At 40.7% G+C, this 24521-nt stretch overlaps 2 protein-coding genes across 3 annotated transcripts in view; one reads left to right on the forward strand and one right to left on the reverse strand.

Moving 5' to 3' along the window:
* LOC144036903 (inactive phospholipase C-like protein 2) lies at positions 1-23482 on the reverse strand. Its single transcript, XM_077547858.1, has 12 exons — positions 23082-23482; positions 10589-10690; positions 9771-9920; positions 9437-9597; positions 8047-8512; positions 6756-7979; positions 6405-6654; positions 5444-5730; positions 5160-5363; positions 2568-2643; positions 541-650; positions 1-460 (listed from the first exon to the last, which is right to left on the reverse strand). The coding sequence occupies exons 1-12, from the start codon at positions 23388-23390 to the stop codon at positions 293-295; spliced, it is 3507 nt and encodes a 1168-aa protein (XP_077403984.1). The 5' UTR covers positions 23391-23482; the 3' UTR covers positions 1-292.
* dazl (deleted in azoospermia-like) overlaps positions 9280-24521 on the forward strand; it is a 22456-nt gene continuing 7214 nt past the window's right edge. Inside the window, exons 1-3 of one of the 2 annotated variants that reach the window (XM_077547861.1) lie at positions 9280-10746; positions 21631-21700; positions 23054-23407. In XM_077547861.1, coding sequence (XP_077403987.1) covers positions 23402-23407 — 6 coding nt within the window. In that variant the 5' untranslated portion in view covers positions 9280-10746; positions 21631-21700; positions 23054-23401. The remainder of the gene's footprint in view (positions 10747-21630; positions 21701-23053; positions 23408-24521) is intronic. The other variant, XM_077547863.1, reaches the window with a different exon arrangement.

The following is a 24521-nucleotide window of genomic DNA, read 5'->3' on the forward strand; positions in this document are numbered from 1 at the left end:
TTTATTGATAATGGTATTTTTTTTTTATTTGCAGTACATCAACTCGAAAATGAAAATATAACAGGACTATTGATGGTGAATGATAAAGTCCACATTTTGTGTGCTCATGTCCCACCTTAAAAAAAACACACTGCACAACAAAAAAGGTCTTGAAACATTTTGCTGTTTTTACAAACTTGAATCTTGCACAATATCAAACATTAAATGGATTCATCCGTGGCCCTTGACGGCAAGTGTAGTGTAGCAGACGACCCACGAAGGCCGCCGGCACATGCGGCGTCTTCACCGCTCGTCACAAACTCACGGCGGGGTTGTCGCGCTGGCTTTTCCGCGACTGCGAGCGAGCCCTCCTGACTCCTTGAACCTCCCGGGCGAGGTTGCCCGTCAGAGCGGCGTCGCGCACCTGCTTCATGTTCTCCTGAGCTTCAGCCTTGGCGTGCGTGAGAAGATCAGCTTGACCCTGGCGAACGGCGAGAAGGCCGAATGTCAAATGTGAGCGAGCGCAGCAAAAGGTTCAAATGTGGATTTCATGTTTGTGACCTTAAGGATGGTGATGTTCCAGGTGAAGCTCTCCACGGCTCGGCCCACCTTCCGCCCTCTTAAGCCCTCCTTCGCCGCCAGGCTCTGTAGATGCTCGTGGAACGTCATGGCTGTAAAAGATAAAGGTTAGGAATCGACACCGCTGACCGCTGTCTAGCATGTGTGCTGCGAGTTGTGTTGTGCATCTGGTTTCCTTCTGGCCGCCCCGGGCCACCGTCCCGCGGTTGCCATGGAAACTGAAGTGGGTTAACGTGGGGGGCGCGCATTAAACCGCGAGCCATCAACAGGAGTCCAAATGTTACACATGCGTAGTCGTGGAGGAGTGAGAAATAAACAGCTCGGAGTATAATTTACCCGCTCCACATATATCCACAGGTTGCCTGAATCGGAAATTGATCAGCGTTGCTAGGCAACTCAAAGCCTATAGAGCAGCCTTGCATGTATACAGTATATGTTTGATTGTTGCCCAGCACTGGCAGAACGGAGCATCAGATAGTACAGAAGTACGCACAAGCCCGTGACCTAAAAATCTAGACGTGCGTCATTTTTACCTCATGTCTCGGCTACAGGTCAAGGGATGAGGGAAAACTTTAACTCATTCACTGCCATTGATGGTTATAGACGTCAAAAATTAATTTGAACTATTTCTATCAGTTTAACATTTTTTTCACTTTTGTTAACAAGAGTATGAAGACCTCGAATTTTTTAAATTGTACATTTAGATATAAAATTTTTGATTAATCATGAGTGATTAATTACGATTAAAAAATGTAATCGCCTGACTCACGATTAATCAATTTTTTTTATATTTGTTCTAAATGTACAGTAAAAAAATTCTAGGTTTTCATACTCTTGTTAACAAAAGTGGAAAAAATGTCAAACTGATAGAAATAGTTCAAATGAATTTTTGACGTCTATAGCCGTCAATGGCAGTGAATGAGTTAAGATATAGGCTAAAATTAACCCAACATAGTTGAAGCCGGGTAATTAGTATGCCTGGATTCCATCACTTATATCAGTTTGTCATTTAACTATGAGCAACTGTTTATTTCTCACATATCTGATCCACTCATTCTCCTCCCCTTTTTGAGCTTCATCAGTTTTATCTCTCTTCTCTTGCGGCTTGCAGACATCCCGTGACTCCCACCGAGTGACCCGTCGCCAGGGGATTCCCTGATTGCCATCTTTACGGTATGTACTTTGCGACCTCGGCCTCTGCTGATTCTCACACACCAGGCATGCTCATCCGCAACTTCTCGTGTGTTGGTGAGAGAATCTCAGGATGCAAACATATCTATGTGTGTCACGTAATTATGAATGTAAACCTTAGGAGAGGCAGGGAGATTGTAATTGATTTACAAGCGTTTTTTTTTTTGTTTTTTTTTACCCTTAAACTCATGATATGCTGCTTAATGGCCCTGCGCCGACAAGTCTGGACTCGGAATGCTGAAGTCAACAAAACTGTGATGGGAGAAAATACACGATACAGGAAAAAAAAGTATTGGGACACACTACTCAAAGGCCCTGTAAAGTGAATACAAAGATTTGCTTCTAAATACATTATACATGTTTGAAGATTGCTGAAAATAAATAAATAATCGTCCTCATTTGTGGCGATACGTATAGCGTCAATGTGCAGTTAGCTAGCTAGCTAGCTTGCTATGCCTACACCACAAAAATTCATCTTCCGTTCGGATAGATAGCTGATGTGGCAGTTTTAGAGTGCCTCATTGTAGGCCATGAGTGCATGCTCATCATGCGGAGAAAAGCAGAAAAGCGTTTTTTTTTTTTTATTCATTCCATTTTAGAAACGTAAACATGTTGAATTAACTTGCTAACAATATTTATTTTCATATGAAGATGTATTTTCGCAGTGGAGGCATAGCTAGCTAGCCTGTCAGCTCTGTGGTGTGTCAAATGTAAGATTAATTTTCACTTTACAGTCTTTAGTTTCCATTGACAATTTTTTTTTTTCATGCTAAGATGAATTTGGGGTTTGAAGAACTGACTCATCATTTTTCACTCACCCATAATCTTTATATGCAGAATCCTTTCATAGATTCCTTCCGAAAGCTCGAACACGGCTTTGCTGGCCTGGACCATCTGCACACACACACACACACACACACACGTCGGTTGAGTAGATACTCTTATTATGTGTCGACAAATCAAACAGTTAGAACAGCGTAATGCGCATTTCTAATGCAGTCATAAAGCTTTTGCAAGTGTCGGTGGTAATTAAAATAATGAACATGCCAGATTAGAGTCATTGCTTGTCATGCCAGATAGACACATGCACATTGTGGAGGAATCCTGGGAGAGCAATCCAAGCACTCAGTTAGAGTAATGACCACACACGCGCTGCACAGTAATAACATTACTTGCCTCTGGCTGATTAATGCGAGGCCTCTGCTTAGGAAGCCTAAAGGGATGCGACCCCACTGTTGAACAAACTAATGATCAACATTCACACACATACGCGAGCAAGCAGGTATACATGCTAAAGAAGGTGTTTTAGGATAAGACAATCTATTTGGTCAAAGCATATTCTAATCTATGCTAATGAGATTCAGCACCGCCGTGATGTTTTCCAACTCTGATGCGCTTGATTCAAAAATGAAAGTGCACGCGCCTAGCAACGCACACATCATATTCTGCTAAAACGGCAGTGACAAACAACTGTAATTAAATTAGCGCCACGCACCAAAGCCTTCACTGCAACTTAATAAGACAAGAAAATGTCAAGACTTTATCGTTCTCATTCACAGTTCACAAAAGAGCAAATATATGTGTACGGTACATTATGAGTTGCAGCCGCAGTTAGACCCATGAATTGGGTCTCAAACTCGGCAGAATGGCTAAAGTGCAAGCGCACATCTACGTCGAGTCGCCTTTATGTGGGTCAGCCACAGTTGAAGCAGGCCCGCAGGGAAAAGGTGGAAAGGGCAGGAACTGTGTAGTGTAGGTTGGAGGGTGAAAGAGTGCAAGAATTAAAAAAAGCAAAATGAGGACCCATTCATCCATTTTCTATAGCGCTTGTCCTCTTTAGGGTCGCAGGTGAGGTGAACCATTCAGACCGATGGTCAATTCTGAGTCTTCAATTAATGTAACATGGACGTTTGTGGAGGAAAGCCACGCAAGCAAGGCTAGAGCTGGGATTCGAACCCATGGTGCAAAATGGGGACCCATATTATGAATTGAAGATCAAATTCAAGAGATGTGGCTGGAAAAAAATTTCCACGCCACAATAACGAGGCACTCTATTGCAGCTGACCGGCGAAAGCGCTCAAGTTCTTATTTAGTAGGGAGGAGGGGTGAGTCGTGCTGAGGTTGAAGTGCGTCACCGGGACCCAATTTAGCCATGGTAAAAAAATAAAAAATAAAATGTCACTCTAACAGTTGGGTCATAAATAGTGAAGTCATCTTTATTTATATATAACCCAATATGGGTCAAAAAGTGACCGACCCAACATTTTGTGTTTTCATTTAGAACAATTTTATTTAATTAATTAATTTGGGGTAAAAAATAAAAACAAATAAACACCCACTACTTGGGTCACTTCCTGGGTTGCTTTGTACAAAATGACCCAATTTTTGGGGGGTTGTTGTGGACAAGACAACCCATTGCTCCATGTAGAGTCTATACAAGGGTTGGGCAAACTTTGGTCCTCGAGGGCCGGAGTCCTGCAGGTTTTGGATGTTTCCCTTCTCCAACACAGCTGATATATGATCAGCTCATCAGCAAGCTCTGCATATAAGCCTAATAGCGATCGTGTTGATTGGAATCAGCTTGTGTTGGAAGAGGGAAAGGAGTGAGGACTGAGTTTGCCCACCCCTGGTCTACACTATAAAAACAGTTTGGTAAAAAAATAACCCAGTATGGGTCAAAAAGGATTTTTAGATTTTTTTTTCTCAAAATGATATCAAACCTGCTACTTGGGTCAATTTGACTCAACTTGGATTGTTTTGTACAAAATTACCCTTTTTTGTTTTTGTTTGGGGGGGATGTACAAAATGACCCAGACACATTTCACTCTCTAAAAACAGTTTGGTCAAAAATACCCCAATTTGGGTACAAATGAGACCAACCTGTTTCTTGGGTCAGTTTGACCAGAAAGTTGGGTCAAATTGACCCAAGTAGCGGGTTAGTCTCATTTTGACCCAAACTGGGTTGTTGCTAACCCAATTGTTTTTAGAGAGTGAAATTTGTCTGATGAAACTTTGTCCCTTTTTTTTTTTTTTTTTACAGGGAAAGGATTCCGATGTAGACCCACAGTGGCTGATTTATTATTAGATGTGGAAAAATAAATAAAATCTGCTAAATAACTTCCTGGGTCAGTGAAAGTTCCACTTTCACAGGGTGAAACTCACATTTCTGCATAACAACCAGGGTCAGTTTGTTTGGGGGTGAAAAATATGTTCTCAAAAGGAAGCTCTGTCTACACAAGTGCTGTTCATTGTTGTGTGAAGCAGGCAGGAAGATGGGCGGTGGCGGCTTGGTGATCTTTGTGGCTTTTGTTTAGCGTTTCCTTCCTTTCTTTGCACTTCAGAGATACGTTGTGTATCTGGAGGGGGGGGGGCAACCAGCATATTTACTGTCAGCTCCTTTCCTTCCTCACCATGTCATATGTGGAGACAACGCGGCGAAGGACATCAGGCAGGGTTCCCTGAGGCTCCAGGGTGGGGTAGTGCTTCTCGAGGTCAAACAGTAGTAAAGGCACCCCGTCGGGTCCTCTCACTCTGGAGCCAAGAGCGAGTATGCACTGCATGAGGTTGGACACGGCCGACACCCCGCACAGTTCCCTGAACATAGCCACAGAATTCTGTTTGGGGGGTGGAGAAAGAGCAAATGATGAGAATCTAACAAGCGCCAATACATAATGTAGGAATCTGGACCTCTCACCTGCATGTTCTCCCTCAAGTCTGTGGCCTCTCTCAACAGAGGACCCGCCATTTTGAAAACCTCATCAACGGAGCGGATTTCCAAGTCCCTTAGAGCTGTGTAATCCCGTTTCCTGCGGGCTTTTCGCACCGACAGGCCCCTTTTGTGAGGCTTGCCCCCTCCTCTACGATTAGTGAGGGCTACGTGGACGAAGAGCTTGGAGTGGGGAAGATCTTCCCCGGTCAGAGACTGGAGCGGGACATGACGGTACCCGGGTTGGAGACATTCCAGTGGGATAGTGTACTGACCTGTGACAGAGGTTTTTTTAAAAAAAATTTTTTTTGACATATTTGTTAAGCTATTGGCACCAGAGTACTTCTAAGTGAAATCCAGGTCCAGAAAGTAAAAATCTTGCCACAGTTTGGCTTTAGCTACAAGTGCTTTTTACTCAACGGGCAGGTAAATGAGCTCCCGGGGAGCTAGCTAGCTAGCTAGCTAGCACTTGGGGCTAAATCACAAGACTGCCAAGAGGCAGAGTAGCCATTTCCAAAGAGACAGTCTTGGTTTGTGGAAGACATTTTTTTGGCAATTTGGTTGTCTTTGAGTTAATAAAACATAACAGCTAGCCAGCTAGCTAACATACAGTTGACGACATGCTAACTGTTATGCAGTTAAAAGGGAAAGTATGTGCCGTTGTGCTAGCACAATGCTATGTTATGTCTCTCATATTCTATCACATATTTTCCAGTCAACCAAAGTCTTGAAATGTAAATAAATGGGTAGAATTAGCAAGTTACCTCACGTAGCATTTTTTGACTGACCCCGACTGAAAGGCTAAAATCACTCTTCAATAATTTACTGTGTATTCTCGGTAGCTCTGTACCTTAGTCCAACAACATAGTAGGCGTTGTTTACTAGTGGATTTTTACCACCCGAAAGTACATTTTTAAGAAACAATTGCACTCAATCTTACTTAACCGACCTATGAACTCATCTCCTATGAAGTCGTCGTCCAGCACCACGAAGCGAACCATGGCCAGCTCCGGCAGGTTGATCTGGAACTCGAAGCTCTCATCAAAGACTGGGTTGTCGCAGTTCTGCGAGACGGTCCTGGTGCGGCGCTCCGTGCAGTCAGCCGGGATTCCGTGGATCTCCACGTACACGTAAGGCTCCACCACATCCCCCTTGGCCACAGAACCCCTCGGCTTGGGAAGGTTCTGCCCGCTGATTACCTGAGAAGGGTCACCACATGGGCTGTTTTCAGAACACAATCATGATTATTTGATAGGCTGCCAAGAATTCTGTGGCGCGCTTGTGGTATAGTCCCTCGCACCTTGACGTGAAGCAGCTGAGGTAACACCCCGGGAACGGTGTCTCGGGTGTCTGCGCTGAAATAAGACACCTCCTGCCGCATGATGGCGGGTCGCAAAACGTAACCACAGTTTCCATTCTGCCGGAACCAGGCTGCGTTTAGGTCCATCATTAGTCCAGCTGTTTGGAAGTTCATAGACACAATCTGGCAACCACATTTCCACAAGTCCTGAGGGTTCATGTTGCTGGAATCCACGCGCATGGGGCTCGGGAAAACCCGTGACAGGAAGTGCTTGTTATGGTTGACAAAGTCACCGGGGTTCTCACCAGCGAGTCGCCCGGCCTGGGTCTCGTTAAAGGAGCACAATTGCCAAGGTTTTTGGCTCTTGGTTGAGGTCGGGAAGTCGACGAAGTGGACCGACTCGCAAAGAGTGACCAAGTCTGAGAGCTCCTTCAGGACGTGGAATTTTTTTGGAGGATGATGAGGAGGGTTACACCTGGTGGCGGCGGTTGGATTTACGCTTCTTTGCTGTTTCCCTTTCGGACTGTCTTCAGTCGCTGCCCCGCCGTTGCTCGCCGCCTTCATCCTCGGACACATTTCAGCCCCTTCGTCCTCCTCGCTGACTTCACCGTCCTCTGCTTCCCAACCGTCCTTCAGCTTCTTGCCCTTCAGCAGGATCCGATGCCTTAAGGCTTGTGGCGAGGGAAGGTACGACTCCTTCTTGTCTGGCGAGTGTGTAAAGAGCTGACCCCCGAGTATTTTCACCAGATGCTGCGTCATCACTTTCTGCTGTCGGAGCGAGCAGTGGTTCTCAATGCACACAATCAACGGATACTCTGACGCGACAAACGCAAACCGTCCGATCGCTTCCAGCACGTTGCGAAGGACGAGAGGAGGGCAAAGGGTGTGTCCGGTACACACTACCGGCTCCTCGTCAGAACCGTCCCATATGTCCAGCTCCACGCAGCGACAGCCCATCTTGAGCGCCCGGATGTAGCCGGAAATGTCCGAGGGTCCTTTGCATTGGTCCTCGATGAGGTAGGTGTTGTGGGAGGAGTTGATGAAATAGTGAGACAGAGGCTGGGACATGTCCTGACACACCGTGTCGTGCTCCCGATCGAAGAGGTGGCACTCGGGCGACATCAGGTAGCTGTTGAAGCCGTCCATCGACAGGTATCCCTGCTGCCGGCCCTCTTTTGATGGCTCGTGGGACTGGATGAGGCTCAGGCTGTCTTCCTCCGTCACCTGAGTCAAGGAGCAAGTAGACAAAGTCAACACTGGGATTGTGTTTCCGAGTGTTCCGTTTACTGACCTGTGCGGCGCCTTGCTCCGCCTCCAGGAACCTGGTCAAGTCTTTGGTGTCGAGGAATTCCTTGTTGCTCGAGAACTGCACCAGGAGAAAGTAAATCTCCGGCCGTGTGCAAAAGTCATGAAAGACCTCGATGAACTCCTGCTGCATGACCTTCTCGTTTCTTGGCATGTGTGTGGGTTTGACTTTGGCGTGGTCTTTAGCTCCTGATCCATTAATAAGAGAGAGCCGCTCAGCCCGACCCCTCTGAAGCTCTTTAAACCTGTGCTCCACTTTTGCACTGCCGACCCCTGGGTTCACCGTCTGTATCAGTTTGACGGCGGACTGCAAGCCAATGCCTTGCTCAACGTCCCTCTGACTATCCAAATCGGCAGCGGAGGAGAAAAGCTGCTCCAGCCAGCCAAGACGGAGACTGTGCTGTCTGCTGGCTAGCATGTCCAGGGCATTTTTCCCGTACTGTATCAGATACCTAGAAGTGGAAACAAAAGGACGATAGGTTTGAGTTGAAATTGTAGAACCTGATTGTTTTGTTGAGCAACTTTTATGGTACATATGCAGGAGATGCCTAATTGAGTATAATGTGGTTTTCTTGGACACATTCCGGAGCAGGACAATTTAAACTGCACATTTTGATATTTGAACTTGTAGTTCAAAAAAAAAAAGAAGCAATGTTTTAGTTTTTCACTCAGAGTTTTGAGTACATTTGACCAGTTTATGAAAAAAAAGTTACTCAAGCGTTGAGGAACGACTCATGACCTTCAGCTTGGCAGACGGCTACTCTACCACCCGAGCCATGCCACTCTTGCTGTTTGCCACTATACTGTATTGCTGGTGATTCCAAAATGAGACCAAAAACTGGTCTCTTGGAGGTGCAAGGATTCCGCCTGACTCCATCAATATGCTAAAACACAGCAGGGATTGGCATGACTCAGGACGTAGAGTCTCCCAATCAGAAGGTTGTGGGTTCGTTACTCAAACATTTAAAAAAAAAAAAAAAAGTTAAATGTACTTGTAAAATTTACTTGTTTACTTATTTGAGTGAATTTATTTTTTTCAAACAATTTTATTTTACAGTGTAAATGCTACATTATTGAAGGTCATATTTATTTTATATATAATATAATTGTGATACTTTTATAATATGCATGTGGCCATTAAATTTGAAGTGACAGCACATGAAGAAAAAAACGCACAAAGACTCCCAGGTCTCCCAACCTGAAGGTTGTAGGTTCGTTCCTCAACCCTTGAGCAGCAAATGTCCTCAAAACTCTCCTTGCAAAATTTACTTAGAATTTCAGAGTGGAAAAAAACGTAATGTTTTTAAAATAGAGGTGGTTTCATCTGATTACAAACACTGCAATTTGGCCTGACATCACCACACAATTTGTTTTACCTTAGGCCCGTCACCCAAATATTAGCCACTTCTGCTGAGTGGGCCACAAGGTCCAAGCTCTCGTACAGCTCTCCATAGATGATAGAGAACGCGCAGTCCTCCGATATCTGCTCATAGAGGCCACTGGTGCGGAATATTTCCGTGTTACGACCCGTCCGCACCTAAAAGAAGAGGCCACGAGAGATACGCCCGCGTCACACAATAAAAACAAATCAACTGCAGCCATTCGTGTGGTTCGGGGTTGTAAACATTTCCAATGAGTTGGTCTAAAAGAATCAATGAAGTCATTGGAAGAGGCAATACCGGCGAGACCTGATTTAGCATTTCGACTGACCTCTCGGATAGAGGAGAGCGCAATCCTGGCTTTATCGGAATCCTTTTTCGAGGGCTCCCAGCACAGAGCTTGCAGGCCTGCGTCAAGAAGGTAGTAACGTTGGTACACGCGAGAGTTGGGACGCACCTTCTTCAAATCGCTTCCCTCCACCTGGACAAAAGACAAGTAAGTTGCATATTTTTAACGGCCACTATGCCCGTAAATGCACACATTATGCACTCTAAAAACAGTTGGATTAAAAATAGCCCAATATGGGTCAAAACGGGACCGACTTAACTTTTTCGGTTAGTCATTTAGTTAATTTTGATTTAAATGAATAACTTGAATGTTGACCCAAAACGTTTTGGATCCCAAAAGTTGGGTCAAAATGAATAACCCCCCAAAATTGGGTTGTTTTTGTACATAACCCAAACATTTTGGGTTGTTCTTTGGGTTATTGATTTGACCAATTTTTGTTTTGTCTTAAATGAATAACTCCGAAACTTGGGTCGGTCCCTTTTGAGCCATGTTGGGTTATTTTTGACTCTTAAGAACTGTTGTCAAACAATTGAAATTGGGTCAGAAATGGACCGATCCAACTTTTCGGGTTATTTATTTAAGCCACAAAGTTGGGTCGAATGAATAGCCCACAAAACACAAGCTTTTATGTTTATGTCAAGTGAATAGCCCAAAAACGTATTTAAGTTCCTTTGGTCGGCCTCTTTTTTGACCCAATTTGGGTTATTTTTGACCCAACTGTTTTTTTAGAGAGGTCAATATTTCATGTAAAGTATGTAATACATTTCAGCATGCAAGAAGTGACATAGCAGCCAACCCACCATTGAGTGGATACAGTCGGCCGCACCACTGATCTTCTTTTCTGATAGGCTGCTGCTAAAGGACACCGTCTTCTTCCTATCCCGACCCGCCCGGGAGCCATCCTGATGACGAGGGAAACATACGGAATGAGAGCACGATGGAGGCAAAGAGCAGAGAGGTGCGTTATTCATGGGAAAATAGGTTGAAGGGGATTGACATAAAAAGACAATGATCCCTCTGAGTGTATTCTTTGCATTAGCATGACTAAACACTTTTCCGGGAGGTCGTGGAGGATTAAAATCATTTTATATAATCATACATAAATGCAATCTGTTGTTTTGATGCCATGCTTAAAAGCCTTTGCTTGCCCTTACTCTTCGACATTACACCATTAATCATACCTGTCCAGACGGAAACAGCAGCAGGCTGCGGCGCTCTAATTCCACACCTTCAACATTGCATTCTACCAGTTCGTCCCCGCGATACATTGAACTCTCCCCAGAGTGAGTGCATCGTATGCAACGAGATAACAAAACAGCATATAGGTGGACGACTTCATTCAATTAACGACGTATTAGCGGCCCCATGAAATCAAATCAAACATTTCTAATGGCGCTAATCTATGGAATGATGCAAAATGTAATGCAATTGTTGTTAATTCAATCAAAGGTAAATTAAGTAAAGATGCAAACGCCCACTTTGTATACATATAGCCTCACTTACTTACACTTGTGCTTTAGACTCACTTTTAACCCTGGAGAACCCAAGAACCCTTTTCTTCTTTGGAAAATTCTGAATTATACATTAAATAACTGCTATAAATTCACTGAACACCAAAATATATGTTTTTTCAATTTTAACCCTTTTTTTTTTTTAACTAGCTCAGAGTTGCTAATTTATCAAAATATATATATATAAAACATACTCCTAGGCATTCTGCAACGTGATATGAAATAGATTAACAAAAAAAAACACAATTTTACCATCTGATGGTTTGCTGAGAAGATGTTTTTTGTTTGGATTAATTTCCAGCTCAACAAAACAGCATGTTGTCAGCCATCTTGTCACCACCACTCTGGCTCATGTAAGTGCAATATTCATCCACTAGATGGCCCCATGCAGGGGTCAGTAGTGGCACTCTGGACTTTTGAAGTTAAATTTGTAAAAAAAAAAAAAAGAAGGTCTTTGTTATTTGAGTAGCAGAATTTATAGGGGCCAAATTTGACCCCGTGGGTTCTCCAGGGTTAAATGATTCATTTTAGTTATTTGTCAAAAGTTTTCATTAGCCAACTCGGGTGAGCACAATTTATGAATCGATCGTGTTGCTTTGCAAAGAAATGGTAAATGCTACCTCTTCGACATGTACACAATACTTGGCCCGACGGAGCCACGCAGCACATAACGAAATAAATAAAGTTATTCATGGCCGGTGGACAACAAACAAATGCGCTGTCATCTTTTGCAGTACTACTGTTTAATTCCATTTTTTGTGTAGGGGGACAAGAAGAGAACTCATTCATGTGCAGTGCATGAATGAGCATGTGAAAGAAAGGGAACATAATTCACAGAAAATGGAAGGTTTTCCTTTTAGAGCGAAAGGAAGCACGCCGTCTAACCATCACAAATCCTCCAGGAATCGCCTCATTAAGGACACAGAAGTGCTCTGAATGGTGATTGCTTTTCTTTACCCCTTATAGCTATTTTGTGACAACACAGGGAGGCGGCCGTCTAAAAATACGCATCGTGCCTTTGGGCTGTGATACTTGCACTTCTTTGGAGATAAATAGTACTTATTTTATTTTATTTGAACATTTTAACACGACTCGTTAGGGAGTTACTTAATAGTGCATATCATATAATATTTTAAAAAATGCTGTTCCACAACTTCAAAGAACCTATTTTAATAAAAGCACCGAATGGGAATTAAAAATGTTCCTCAGTACACACTAGGGACGGGACAATAAGACCTTCAGGACCGCAGTTATTCAGTTTTGTGCGTTCACACGCTCACAGTTGTAACAAGTGCAGCTTGTGAACGCGGAAAAATGACTATGAAAAATAACACATTCCGAAAATGGACCGAACCGTGCACCACCAACTGAGGTGTCACTCTTAAAATTGCTGGATTAAAAGTAACTCAAATAGTGTGAAATGTTTACACCCTAAAATACTGGGTCAAAAATAACCTGACCCACTAACAATTTTACACAAGCTTGGGTTGTTTTAACCGCCCAAAACTGGATTGTTTTGTACAAAAAAATTGGTTCTATACAAAACTGAGAAAGTTGTAGTGTGTCTATCCAATTTTGGGTTGTTTATGACCCAGCAGTTTTAAAAGGTCCAAAAGGAACCAAAGCACTGCTGGGTTATTCATACCCAGTTCATTGGGTTGAGGATTTGACACAGCCTATTGGGCCAAGATTTTAACCTAACTAGGGGTAAAAACTAACTAAGTGGTCTACTTAACTGCAGTACACAACAAAATCCAATCATCAACCCAATCTACTGGGTCAGGATCATTAACTCGTTAACTGCCATTGACGACTTTAGACGTCAAAAATTCATTTTAACTAATTCTATTCGTTTAACATTTTTCCCACTTTTGTTAACAAGCATATGAAAAACTAGAAAAAAAGTTTTTCTTGTACATTTAGAGCAGATATCAAATTTGTGATTAATCGTGAGTTAACTATTGAAGTCATGCGATTAATTACAATTAAAACTTTTAATCGCCTGATGACCTAATTTTTAATCATGTTTTCTTTTTTTGAAAAAATATAATTAAAAAAAATAAAAAAAAATTAAAAAGTGGGGAAAAATTTTTTAACTAATAGAAATAGTTCAAATGAATTTTTGACGTCTATAGCCGTCAATGGCATTGAATGAGTTAACCTAACCTTGGGTAAAAGTAACCCAATCTCTTCAAAATCTACAGCTACCTAGTAAGTGAGTTAGGAAAACAACCCAACAATGGCTCGGCCTCTTATTATACACACTTCCTCTCCCTCGCATACAGTGGCAAGCAAAGGAGATTGATGATAGCATCAAACAATCCATCTTTTTGTTTGTGTGTTCTGTGTGGACATTATGCATAATGGACGCTGTGTGGATTGATCAGCACCGGTCTTGCATGATCTGTTAAGACAAATAACACACATCGAAACACGCCTGATTAACAGTCAGCCAATTGACAAAACTCCCATTGAGGCCAGAGAGTACACTTTTCCTCCTCGTGAGCCTTTTATCCGCAAAGATCCAATTATCGCACATGTATCAGGCCACAAATTAATTCTGCTCCCAAAGTAATAAGGAAGGGGGGGGCAAATTCACCTACAAGTAGATACTGACTGAAATGCAAATGAAATCTTTTGACATATAGGAACAAAAGAAGATTTTTGAATGGATCAGAGGTTCACGCTACATGCCGGATCCACTTTGATTATGTTCGGCATTAACATGGCGATGGGACACAGGTCTCAATGGTCCGATTCTCACAAAAGGCTGACGTTAAAAAAAAATTGCGGCTTGCGCTTCGAGAACAGGAAGTGGTGGGAACATTAATGATAAGCTGTGAGCGATTTGACAACGCAGAAAGAAGGGAAGTGAGAAAGAAAGAAAAGAAAGTCATAACGGTGGTAGTGAATTTGAAGGTCCCCCTTCCATCATAATCCAATTTTTCCCACTGTTTTATGCATATTATGTCAAAATGTTCAAATGACTTTATTGATCCCTAAAAGGGCAATTCCCGCAGTGGCAGCATGTGCAGGAAACATGAAAACAACAGTTACGAACAGGTGGAAGGGGAAGCCTGGCGGGTCACCTTTCAGGGCCCTTCATTTCTTAGACGGGGGGGGGGGGAAGTGGGGGCACAGTATGAATCTGGAAAAATAAGTCTGACAGCTTTTGGATGAATGTTCATTTGCATTTGAATTTGGCGCTGGTGTGAATCATTTTTCAAGTACATGCCCAATGTACCCTATACATTTTTTTTTATCAATGATTAATAAAAATGTTTGCAGGGTACTTAGTAAAGTCATGTGCCCCAACGCTTCCTCTTGATTGTGACTAATGAACGCAACCTAAATACTGTAAAAGGAAACATGTTGCAAATAACAATATACTCATATATATATACAGTATATATATATATAAATTTCCAAAGTTGAATGCCCCTAAAGAAAATCTTGTGAGATTTCACCTCAGTGAGCAGGAAGAGATTTACTTCTTCTTCTTTTTTTTTGTCACCTCAGAGAGATGCCAGCAGTGGTAAAGTAGTAACAGTGTGATGATAACCATGAAACTAGAAATTGAATTTATCATGACACAGCAAAACTGCTCAATCCAATACGGATTTATGATAAGATAATGGAATGTATATAGCGCTAAATCAGGTTGTTTTTTTTTTTTCCTGGAGAGCTCAGTATTGTTCATTCGGTAATTTTAACGATTTGACATGTCATCATCATTGCTCTCTCTCTTTTTTTTTTTTTTTAAATATATATATATTTTTATTAATTTTTATTTAGTATGTGCGTGTGAGTGTGTAATCATTAGTTCACCTAAAACCTATTAAAAAATCCCATACCGTTCACCTAAACTGAACACTTCAGAACCCAGCCAGAGCCGTGAGGCCGTCAGGAGACCCGAGGAAGGACCAAAGAAAAGAAAGGAAAGGGAAATCCAGCACCGAGTCAGCTTTGTTTTAAGTTTTCAGTACACAGTATGTAATAGTGACAGAGTACATTTAGAGTCTATTTAATTTTTCAATTGAATCAATCGTGACTGCTTATGAACGGCAATTTTTTTCATTTCCTGATTTCCATCCGGGATTGCTGTAAATACCGTTGGGTGATTGTCATTGTAATGAGATTACTTCCCATGCCATAATGTGTGGGGATGAAGTGAAAGAGAAATGGGCATGACTTGAAGGGATTACGTTTAGTGACCAGTCACACCAGACAACGCAGGAAAAACAAAAAAGGGAGGAAAAAATGAGGAATCGAAAACTGTCTGTTCGGCATTAGACGATGACATCATTGCTTACCGTTTGTTATGCCCCTGCACGAACCTGAGCGCTCATTAGCCAGCTGACAGGCGTTATTGCATGACACCTCGCACCTCATATTAATCTGTAGGCTTACACTGACGCTTGCATTATTAATTTCACTTGTCGAAATGTCAGTTGGAACGTAATTGTCCGGGGAATGTTTTTAAACGAGTTTGCACGATGTTGTCAACAAGCAGTAGAACGCGGGCGGCCATTCGGGATAACCGAAACATTTGCCCGCAAGGAACGTTTTGTCCCTGCTCACAATATAATAGTAATACTTAAAAGGCCTTTAAGATTGAACTCGGAGCAGATAAAATGCAATTTGATTGTAATAGAGATTAGAAAGATGAGTCCTATTCCCAGGATCTCTCTCATTTTGAAAAGCATAACCATTTTCATATTTGCCAATTAATATTTCCAGAGAGTATTAACTCATTCACTGCCATTGACGGCTATAGAGGTCAAAAATTCATTTGAACCATTTCTATTAGTTTAACTTCTTTTTTTTTTTCACTTTTGTTAACAAGGGTATGGAAACCTAGAAGAAAATTATTGTACATTTAGAACATATATAAAATTTGTGATTAATCGTGAGTTAACTATTGAAGTCATGCGATTAATTACAATTACAAATTTGAATCGCCTCATGCCCCTAATTTTTAATAATTTAATCACCTGAAGCCCCTAAATTTTAATAATTTTTTCTTTTTTTTTTTAAAAAAAAAGAAAAGATTATTTAAAAAAAAAAGTCTAGGTTTTCATACTCTTGTTAACAAAAGTGAAACAAAAAAGTTAAAATAATAGAAATAGTTAAAATGAATTTAAGGCGTTTATAGCCGTCAATGGCAGTGAATGAGTTAAGTTATATAAAGCTACAACTACACTAGTTGCAAGCTCCAAACTAATGTGCAACAAATAAAAATGAAGATTCGTATATATAAGAATCGTATATTGTTCCAAGGTGTTAGCTTTCTGCTAATTAGTTTTCATACAAAATACTCTCAATCAATTTTCTGTAGTGCTAATTCAGGTCAAAGGTGAGCTGGAACATATCCCAAAAAAAACTAGAGATAGACCAATATTTTGTTCTGTTTTTCCAGGACCGATACCGATTATTAGTACTCAAGGAAGTCAATATTCATTCTCAGTAAAAAGGAAAATATTGGTGTAAATTAAAGAAAAAAACCTCTTAATTTTGCTGAAATGTCTTTTTACACTTGCTGAACTTGCAAAATGTCTACGCTTTTTATGATATGATTCTTAGTTTTTATACCCTAGTTTTAAAGTTAAAAATAACTCAAATGTTAAACTTAAAAAAAATTAAAATAAAACTTAATACGCAGTTCCCAGCTTTTGAGAAAAACAAACTTCTTATCGGCTGTCAGATTTTTTTTTGTTTATGTCCATATTCGTCACAATGCTAACTAGCGCCGCCCAATAATAGTAATGTCATAACTCCATAAAATGTAGAGAATGAAACATTTTTGTTTTAGATCAATGGACATTGTTCTGCTACTTCTGGTGTGCACGTTTTGGCCACTTGGGGCAGTATAATGCAAACGTACAGATAGTGATATCTTAATATTACAAATATGAATCATTCTTAAAATGGCATTTTCATTGCTAACTCTTTGACTGCCAGACGTTTTCAGAAAAGGGATGCCGTGGGTGCCAGCCGATTTTAAGCATTTTGACTGATCTTTCAAGGTCCATAGAAAATTATGTGTTTGGACTATGGAAACACACATACTGCTAAAACAAGATTGGACTCTCGTCTTCCATCAGAAAAAAAAAGTTTGTTTCTACCTTATTCCGTTTTTGAGTAATCAACAATAGAAAATGGTTAGTTTCACCTGTTTTGAAAAAAAAACGTCTTTTAACGTCTTTGGCACTCCTCCATTGGATTTTACGAAACGTTATTTAACGTTTTTGGCAGTCAAAGAGTTAACCCCTTCCATTTCTCAAACACCAGCAATTCTTTGATGCGGCGCTGTAAATGACGACATAAAAAGAAAAAGACAAAACGGTGAACGGTCCGAGATTAAGTGGGGCTTTGCAGCACTCGTGCAATTGAACAGTCAATCAGTTGATTGGAAACGATAAGCGGCCGTTGCACCACTTTCTGGTGAAGTGTGTCACGACTCCGGCTAGCTACGTAGAGGTCGGGAAGTACTTGTGGTCGTTCTGCGTGCGCAAATAATACCTGACAGAAAATGTGGCGAGCGCTTTCACAGTAACTGAGCTGACTGTGACGAGAAACTGTCAGTTAAACAGACGCACGCCGATGTATTATTGTTTACCGAAAGTTATCAAAACCACAAAAGGAAAAGACAAATGGCACGACTTACTAGAAGCGATCAAGGTACGTAGAGTGCAAAGAACTGCTTGAGTTTCATATGAGGACTAAACAGTTTCAAAAGTAGGAAAAGGAAACGATTTGCAAAGCATTTTTGGCATAATGCACTCTAAAAAATGCTCCTAACAGGCTTGCTTGGTAGCTATGGATTTTAAGCGGATTTACATGCTTCTACACCAAAATCATCAAAGCAAACCTTACTTTCCCCAAAGTGTTTACACAATGTTGGAAGGAAAAAAAAAATCTTGTTAGGAAGCGGAATTAAAATTCAAGGTGGTTAGTACAGATCCTAGTCCAACCTCTGATTGATTAGTTCATCGATCACCCCACGACTTTTTGCTGCTATACTGCATCCCTCCTCACCCGTCCACATCTTTGGATTCTAAACGTGAGCACGTTCACGCAAGCAAATCACTTCATGTGAAGCATACGAACATCTTCATCCCCGCGTTTCGGCTCTTTGAAGGGATAATGATAACCCGTGGGAAGGTGATGTTAAATGCGCTGGCATCAAACATCAGAAGTCAGGTAGTGAACAGGGTTTCCCTCTTCCAACACAAGCTGGTTTCAATCAGCAGAATCGTTATCAGGCTTATGCAGAGCGCTTTTCGCAATGATCGCTTAGACTATCCCTGGCGCAATCGCAAGTACGGCAAGTGAGGAGGTACATACAGTATTGCATTGTGGTTAGCAAATAAAAAGCCATTTGAAACAGAGTTATAAAAAATAAAAATAAAATCACAGGAGCCACAAATCTGATTTTCTTCTCATTTCAAAAATTACAAATATATATTTCTGCAGTTGGCTCATTTGAAACGTCAGTGCAGCCGCCATATTGGATGTGGCCATCGTATTAGCCATAAAATCAGCGAGGCCAAGGAATATTCAAAAACCGAGTTAGAACGACGTATTACAATCATAATGGAAGTGAACGACGCATCTTCACAAATCACTTCACTTTGCCACATCCAATATGGCGCCGCCGGTGTTGATGTACTTAACTCATTCACTGCCATTGACGCCTATAAACGTCCAAAAATAATTTTAGCTATTTCTATCAGTTTAACTTTTTTCCCCACTTTTGTTAACAAGAGTATGAAATTCTAGACTTTTTTTTAATAATCTTTTTTGTTTTTGTTGAAAAGATTATAAAAAATTAGGGGCGTCAGGCGATTAATTTTTTTTATTGTAATTAATCGCATGACTTCAATACTTAACTCACGATTAATCACTAATTCTAAATCTGTTCTAAATGTACAAAACAATTTCTAGGTTTTCATACTCTTGTTAACAAAAGTGGAAAAAATGTTAAACTAATAGAAATAGTTCAAATGAATTTTTAACGTCTATAGCCGCCAATGGCAGTGAATGAGTTAAAAAGGCATCTATGTATATGTACTGTAAATATTTTCGACAGTTATATTTGCTAGCGGTTGTTGCCATTCAGGTATTTCAAGTTACAACTGTGCCGATTTATTTTTTATTTTTTTTATGTCTTGAGTTGTGAGCAAACATTTCACTGGTGGTTTTATGGCGCTTGAGTGTGCGAGTGCCAAGTGGAAAAGAGGTCCACAGTCACAGTGAGTTGTCATCCCTGAATGCGGATGACTTAACAGCGACGTTGCAACATGAACTATGTGAGGAAATTGGCCAACTGTCCCGTTTCCTGCCGTGTTGCTACTCACACACATGAAACAAGAAGTGAGGCTGCCGACCTCCACTAAGAACCGCATTTTTATGAGAGATTAAAAATATCGTGAAGTCTTTTATCAAACCCGGCTTTTTTTTTGTTTTTTGTTTTGTTTCGCTGTTTGAGCATATCATGTTTAAAACGCAGGCTAGGTTGATGACATCACCGAGATGATGAAACAATGCGTTAGTTACAACAATAACGAGAGGCCACAATAGAAGTTCAAATGCCAAGAATGCCACAATCAGCTGGATTGCGCGGCAGGTCTTTACTGGTTGCCGTGGTGATGCTGAACGCGAAATTACTTCTGGCTGAGACCAGAATTATGCCCTTTGAAATTTGCTGTTCCCCGCCTAAAGGAACATAACTTCACATCCATTTTATGATAAATGAGCAAGACGAAACCTCCTGATGCAGTTATAGCCTGCTAAATACGTTTTTTGTTTACAAAAAAAGGGATGTGATATTTCCTGGTTGGATGATGAGGGAAACAATACATAAAAGAATGTTGTTGTTGTTTTTTTTTATGAAGTAGCATTTCCATGCTAATGTTGTATTGAACTGAATTGTTGGAGGCGTTCGGCCATAGCTTCCTAGCGAATGACAGCGAGTTGCACTTCTTTGGAATACAAACTGTTTAAGACTAAATTGCCAAATGTGCGCTCAGTTTTGCTTCAACGTGCGATTGCTAACAATCACCCAAATGCTTCACAATCGTGTAATCAATTATCAATATAGTACCGAAAAGAAAAGACTCTTCAAGACAAAATTTGGACATAGATGTATATAAGTTGGTTATGTTTTTGTTCTACCTCGGTGAAAGATTTGCAACAGTTTACATTTTTGCTCTAGTAGTCTAGCATTTAGTCAATTAGCCCTTTCTAAAAAAATAAAACGAAAACAATAAAATGCTTTCATTTTTCATTATTTAAAAAGGGAGGTAAAGTCAAAAATGATCTTTACAATATGTTCTATGCTCCCCCACTAGTCCAAACATGCTATCGCGTTTGTGAAATATGAATTAAGTAGCAAACTCCACCTGTTTTTATCAACCTCAGGGGGCGGCCATTTTGTCACTTGCTATCAACTGAAACATCACAGTTGCTCAGGTAACAACCAATCACGGCCCACTTATTTTCAGAGTTTGGTCATGTGACTTTCACAAGCTGAGCTGAGTTACTGTGATGTCATTTTCAGTCGAGAGCAAGTTACAAAATGGCCGCCCCATGAGATGGATAAAAAGAGGTGCATTTTGTTGCTTATTGCAATATTAATCAGAAAAGTTTAGCCTAGTGGGACCGCAAGATTTGTTTTTATTTGACATCTTCAAAATTCAAGTTATTTACTGTACTTTCCAGAACTGGAAAAAATGTTTTTGTGGATGAATGTAGCAGTCAAATTTCTGTGTAAAAAAAAAAAAAAAAAAGAATTCCAAAATAGACACGTGGTCTAATGAATCATTTAAATCCAAAACAAACATGTCACGCTGCTGAAAATAAACATTACCGTTGGTGAAGTCAATAATGATGTCTTAGGAGGCGGTCGCTTTGGAGACCAACAGCAAAAGAGCGATCAATACAGAACCAAAAGTAGGCGAGGACGTCAGGGGAGAAGACTTATCGATTTAGATGCGCTATAAACAGCGGCGGGATTCAAATGTTGCTTTGGTCCAAACCACCACACAACTTCTTAAAGGACATTTGCACATCAGAGAAGTGAAATCTGAGATAAACAGAAAAGGAGTATGGAAGTCTGTATAGCAGAGTGATGACTTCACACTGCAGCAGGTGGTTCCATTTCTTCACCTCCTTTCTCGTCAGTCAAGCACTGAGTGACATCGCCTGGTGTTATCTTGCGGCCAGAACATAACATGCCAATTCGAAAGTAATAGAACGCATAGCGCCTTTTCAGTGTACATCTTACACACAATATACGTATGACATCATCCCCTACTTCCTCTCTCCAGCTGGCGTGGTCAAATAACGTGAAGAGGAACAAGAAAACGGAAGTAGAATGCTCACCGGCCGCAACATTAGGTACACCTGCGTGACCTCGGGAGTTTCACCGTACGTGACTTTGAGTTTAACGTATTCGGCAGTGATGAAGACCTTAATGCTAATTTTTGACTGACCTTTAGCTAAACCCATGAGTTTAAGTCCCACTGAAATGTGACACTAATGCTATGCGAATGAATCACAGTACAATTCAGTTGTATGTAACTTTGTAATCTTTGAGAACTGTTTATCTTCAATTATTTTGAACATTTAGGTGCAATTTTCATTTACTGGATTTTAACTAATTCACTGCCATTGACGGCTATAGACGTCAAAAATAGATTTTAACTATTTCTATTAGTTTAACATTTTTCCCACGTTTGTTAACAAGAGTATGAAAACCTAGAATTGTTTTTATTGTATTAAAACAGATATAAAATTTGTGATTAATTGTGAGTTAACTAAAGAAGACATGCGATTAATTACGATTAAAAATGGTAATCGCCTGGCGCCCCTGATTTTAAATTTTTTTTTTAAATAAAGATTAAAAAAATTGAAAAAATTACTTTTTTTTAAAGAAACAATTATTAAAAATTAGGGGTGTCAGGCGATTAAATTTTTTAATCATAATTAATCGCATGACTTAAGTAGATTAATCGATTAATCACACATTTTAGATCTGTTCTAAACGTACAAAAAAAAAAATCTAGGTTTTCATACCCTTGTTAACAAAAATGGAAAAAAAATGTTGGTCGCGATAGCGGTACTTGGAGAGCTAATTATTTTTCCAAGTAAATCAAAAAGTTTGGGAACATCTGACCTACGCACAGCATCGCTGAAAGCTTTTTTTCCCCCACATTGCTGAAAGCTACGACGACGTTTTCTGTGACACTCAATGCCTACCATTATTCTAGTTAGAAATGTATTGGATAGTAATGGATTGTGTGGTTAAACTTAAAAGGGGGGAAAAATCGGTGATTCCCAACCACTGTGCACGAGTGTTGTGTGAGAGCATCATGTGTGCTGTAAAAATTGGTCCAGTTTAGCTTGATGACACTTAAAAAATATATATATATATATATTTACAACAAATAATGTACAGTAGCTTTGTTTATAAGCTATGCCAGTGACACAGTGAAACAATTAAATTCTCTTCCTCTAGATGGCACAAGGTACATAATTAACGTCCACTTATTGTGGCATTTTTGTTTGGTAGTGTACCACGTGATTTCTCAAATGTAAAATTAAGAGTCAATTTACAAAGTGTCAGTTTCCGTGCCATGCAAATATGCCCGACAACTTTTCATCTCACATTAGGCTGTTGTGTTTTCAACTTGTAGCACGTCACTAACATAAAAAAAAAGCTTCTTCTTTTTTTTTCTTTTTTATTTCAAGATAAGCTGTCTTGCAAAAACTGGCCTACCTTAATGAGACTGCTGCGTCGAGGTATCGATTTAGTGGCCGAATCCAAGCCCTCCCACGTCGGGGATTCGCAGCTGGACCCCCTATGCAGCCTCCTCGCCGGCTCCGTCGGGTTGCAGCTGCCGTTTGACACCGGCTCGTCTCCTCGGCGCGACTCGGGGCTCCCCGCGGCTCCACCTGGCGCTGCAGCGGCAGAAGCAGCAACCGGTGGACCGACGCGCTTGCTCTGGCCCGATTCGGCCATGGCGACTCCGATGTTGGCTTCACAGGTCCCTCTGCGAGGAGACATGCACACGGGTTGCACATGCATGGGAACGTGTCATGGTGGTAAGGAAGGCAGCCGGCTACTGTGAGCGCAGGAAACTTCTCTCTTCTCTCTCTCTCACACCCTGCTTCTCTTAACGCCTCCCTCCTTCACGCACGCGGAGTGGGCATGGCACAACCTTTAAAAAAAAAAAAAAAAAAAAGACAGAGGGGGGTGGGGGTCAACAAGTGAATGACAGCAGGAATCCACGCACCTCCCAGACATGCGCTGCCAATCCGCATCACATCCACATCACAGCTGGATAGAAATGTCTGCTCAGTAAACAAGTCCTCGTCATATTGTCACTAAAATAATAATAATAATAATTCAACAAAATAACAAAAAATACAAGATAATAAATGAAATTTAAAAAAACACGTATTTAGATTATTATTTGATTACAGTTCGTCCCCTCTAATCTCCCCAATTATTATTATTATAATTAGTATTAGTTATAGTATATACTATTCCTATTAATATTAAATAATATAGACATTTTATTACCAATAATGTCAACCCCTTGACCCTGAAACAGATAAGCCGTAGAAAAAAAATAGATGGATGGATTTTTCTAAAACATGGATTTCACTATTACCACTATACGTACTTCAACTTGTACTATTAGTCGTAGCATCAGCAGTAGTAGTATACATCTTGTAACGGTACTAATAGTAGTAGTTATAAATTGCTTATACTGTATATAAATTTAAAATGTAAGTAATAATGTCAATTTCATAACGATGATGATGATGATTATTTAAATCCCACAACCCTGAACCAGATAGAGAGAATAGATGGCTGGATGGTTATTTCTAAAATACTACAATAATAATTATTATGGATTTCCTACTTATTCTGTACTACTAGGCCTACTACTACTATTACTGCAGCTGCTGCTACTACTGTTATAAATATTAATAACAATAGAGGTTGGCACATCTACTGCCCAGTTCTGAGGTTGTGGGTTCGAATATGGGTTACGGTCTCTCTGTGTGTGTGGATATCATGTGTCCCTGTGCTTGTGTGGGTTTTCTCCAGGTACTTTTCAGGTTTATTATTAGGTATGAATGCTTTATATTCCTCTGAAGTTCTGAGCTGCCTCTTGTTTATTCCAAAGAAGCTTCTGGAAATTGCAGT

This window comes from Vanacampus margaritifer, chromosome 17 (assembly GCF_051991255.1).
Source record: "Vanacampus margaritifer isolate UIUO_Vmar chromosome 17, RoL_Vmar_1.0, whole genome shotgun sequence".
Classification (NCBI taxonomy): Eukaryota; Metazoa; Chordata; class Actinopteri; order Syngnathiformes; family Syngnathidae; genus Vanacampus; species Vanacampus margaritifer.

Excerpts from the sequence above, each read along its gene's own strand:
- LOC144036903 (XM_077547858.1), bottom strand. The coding sequence starts at position 23,390 with ATGCATGTGCAACCCGTGTGCATGTCTCCTCGCAGAGGGACCTGTGAA. Across the intron at positions 7,980-8,046 it reads CGGAGCAAGGCGCCGCACAG|GTGACGGAGGAAGACAGCCT; the intron begins GTCAGTAAACGG and ends TCCTTGACTCAG. Across the intron at positions 5,364-5,443 it reads ACTTGAGGGAGAACATGCAG|AATTCTGTGGCTATGTTCAG; the intron begins GTGAGAGGTCCA and ends CCCCCCAAACAG.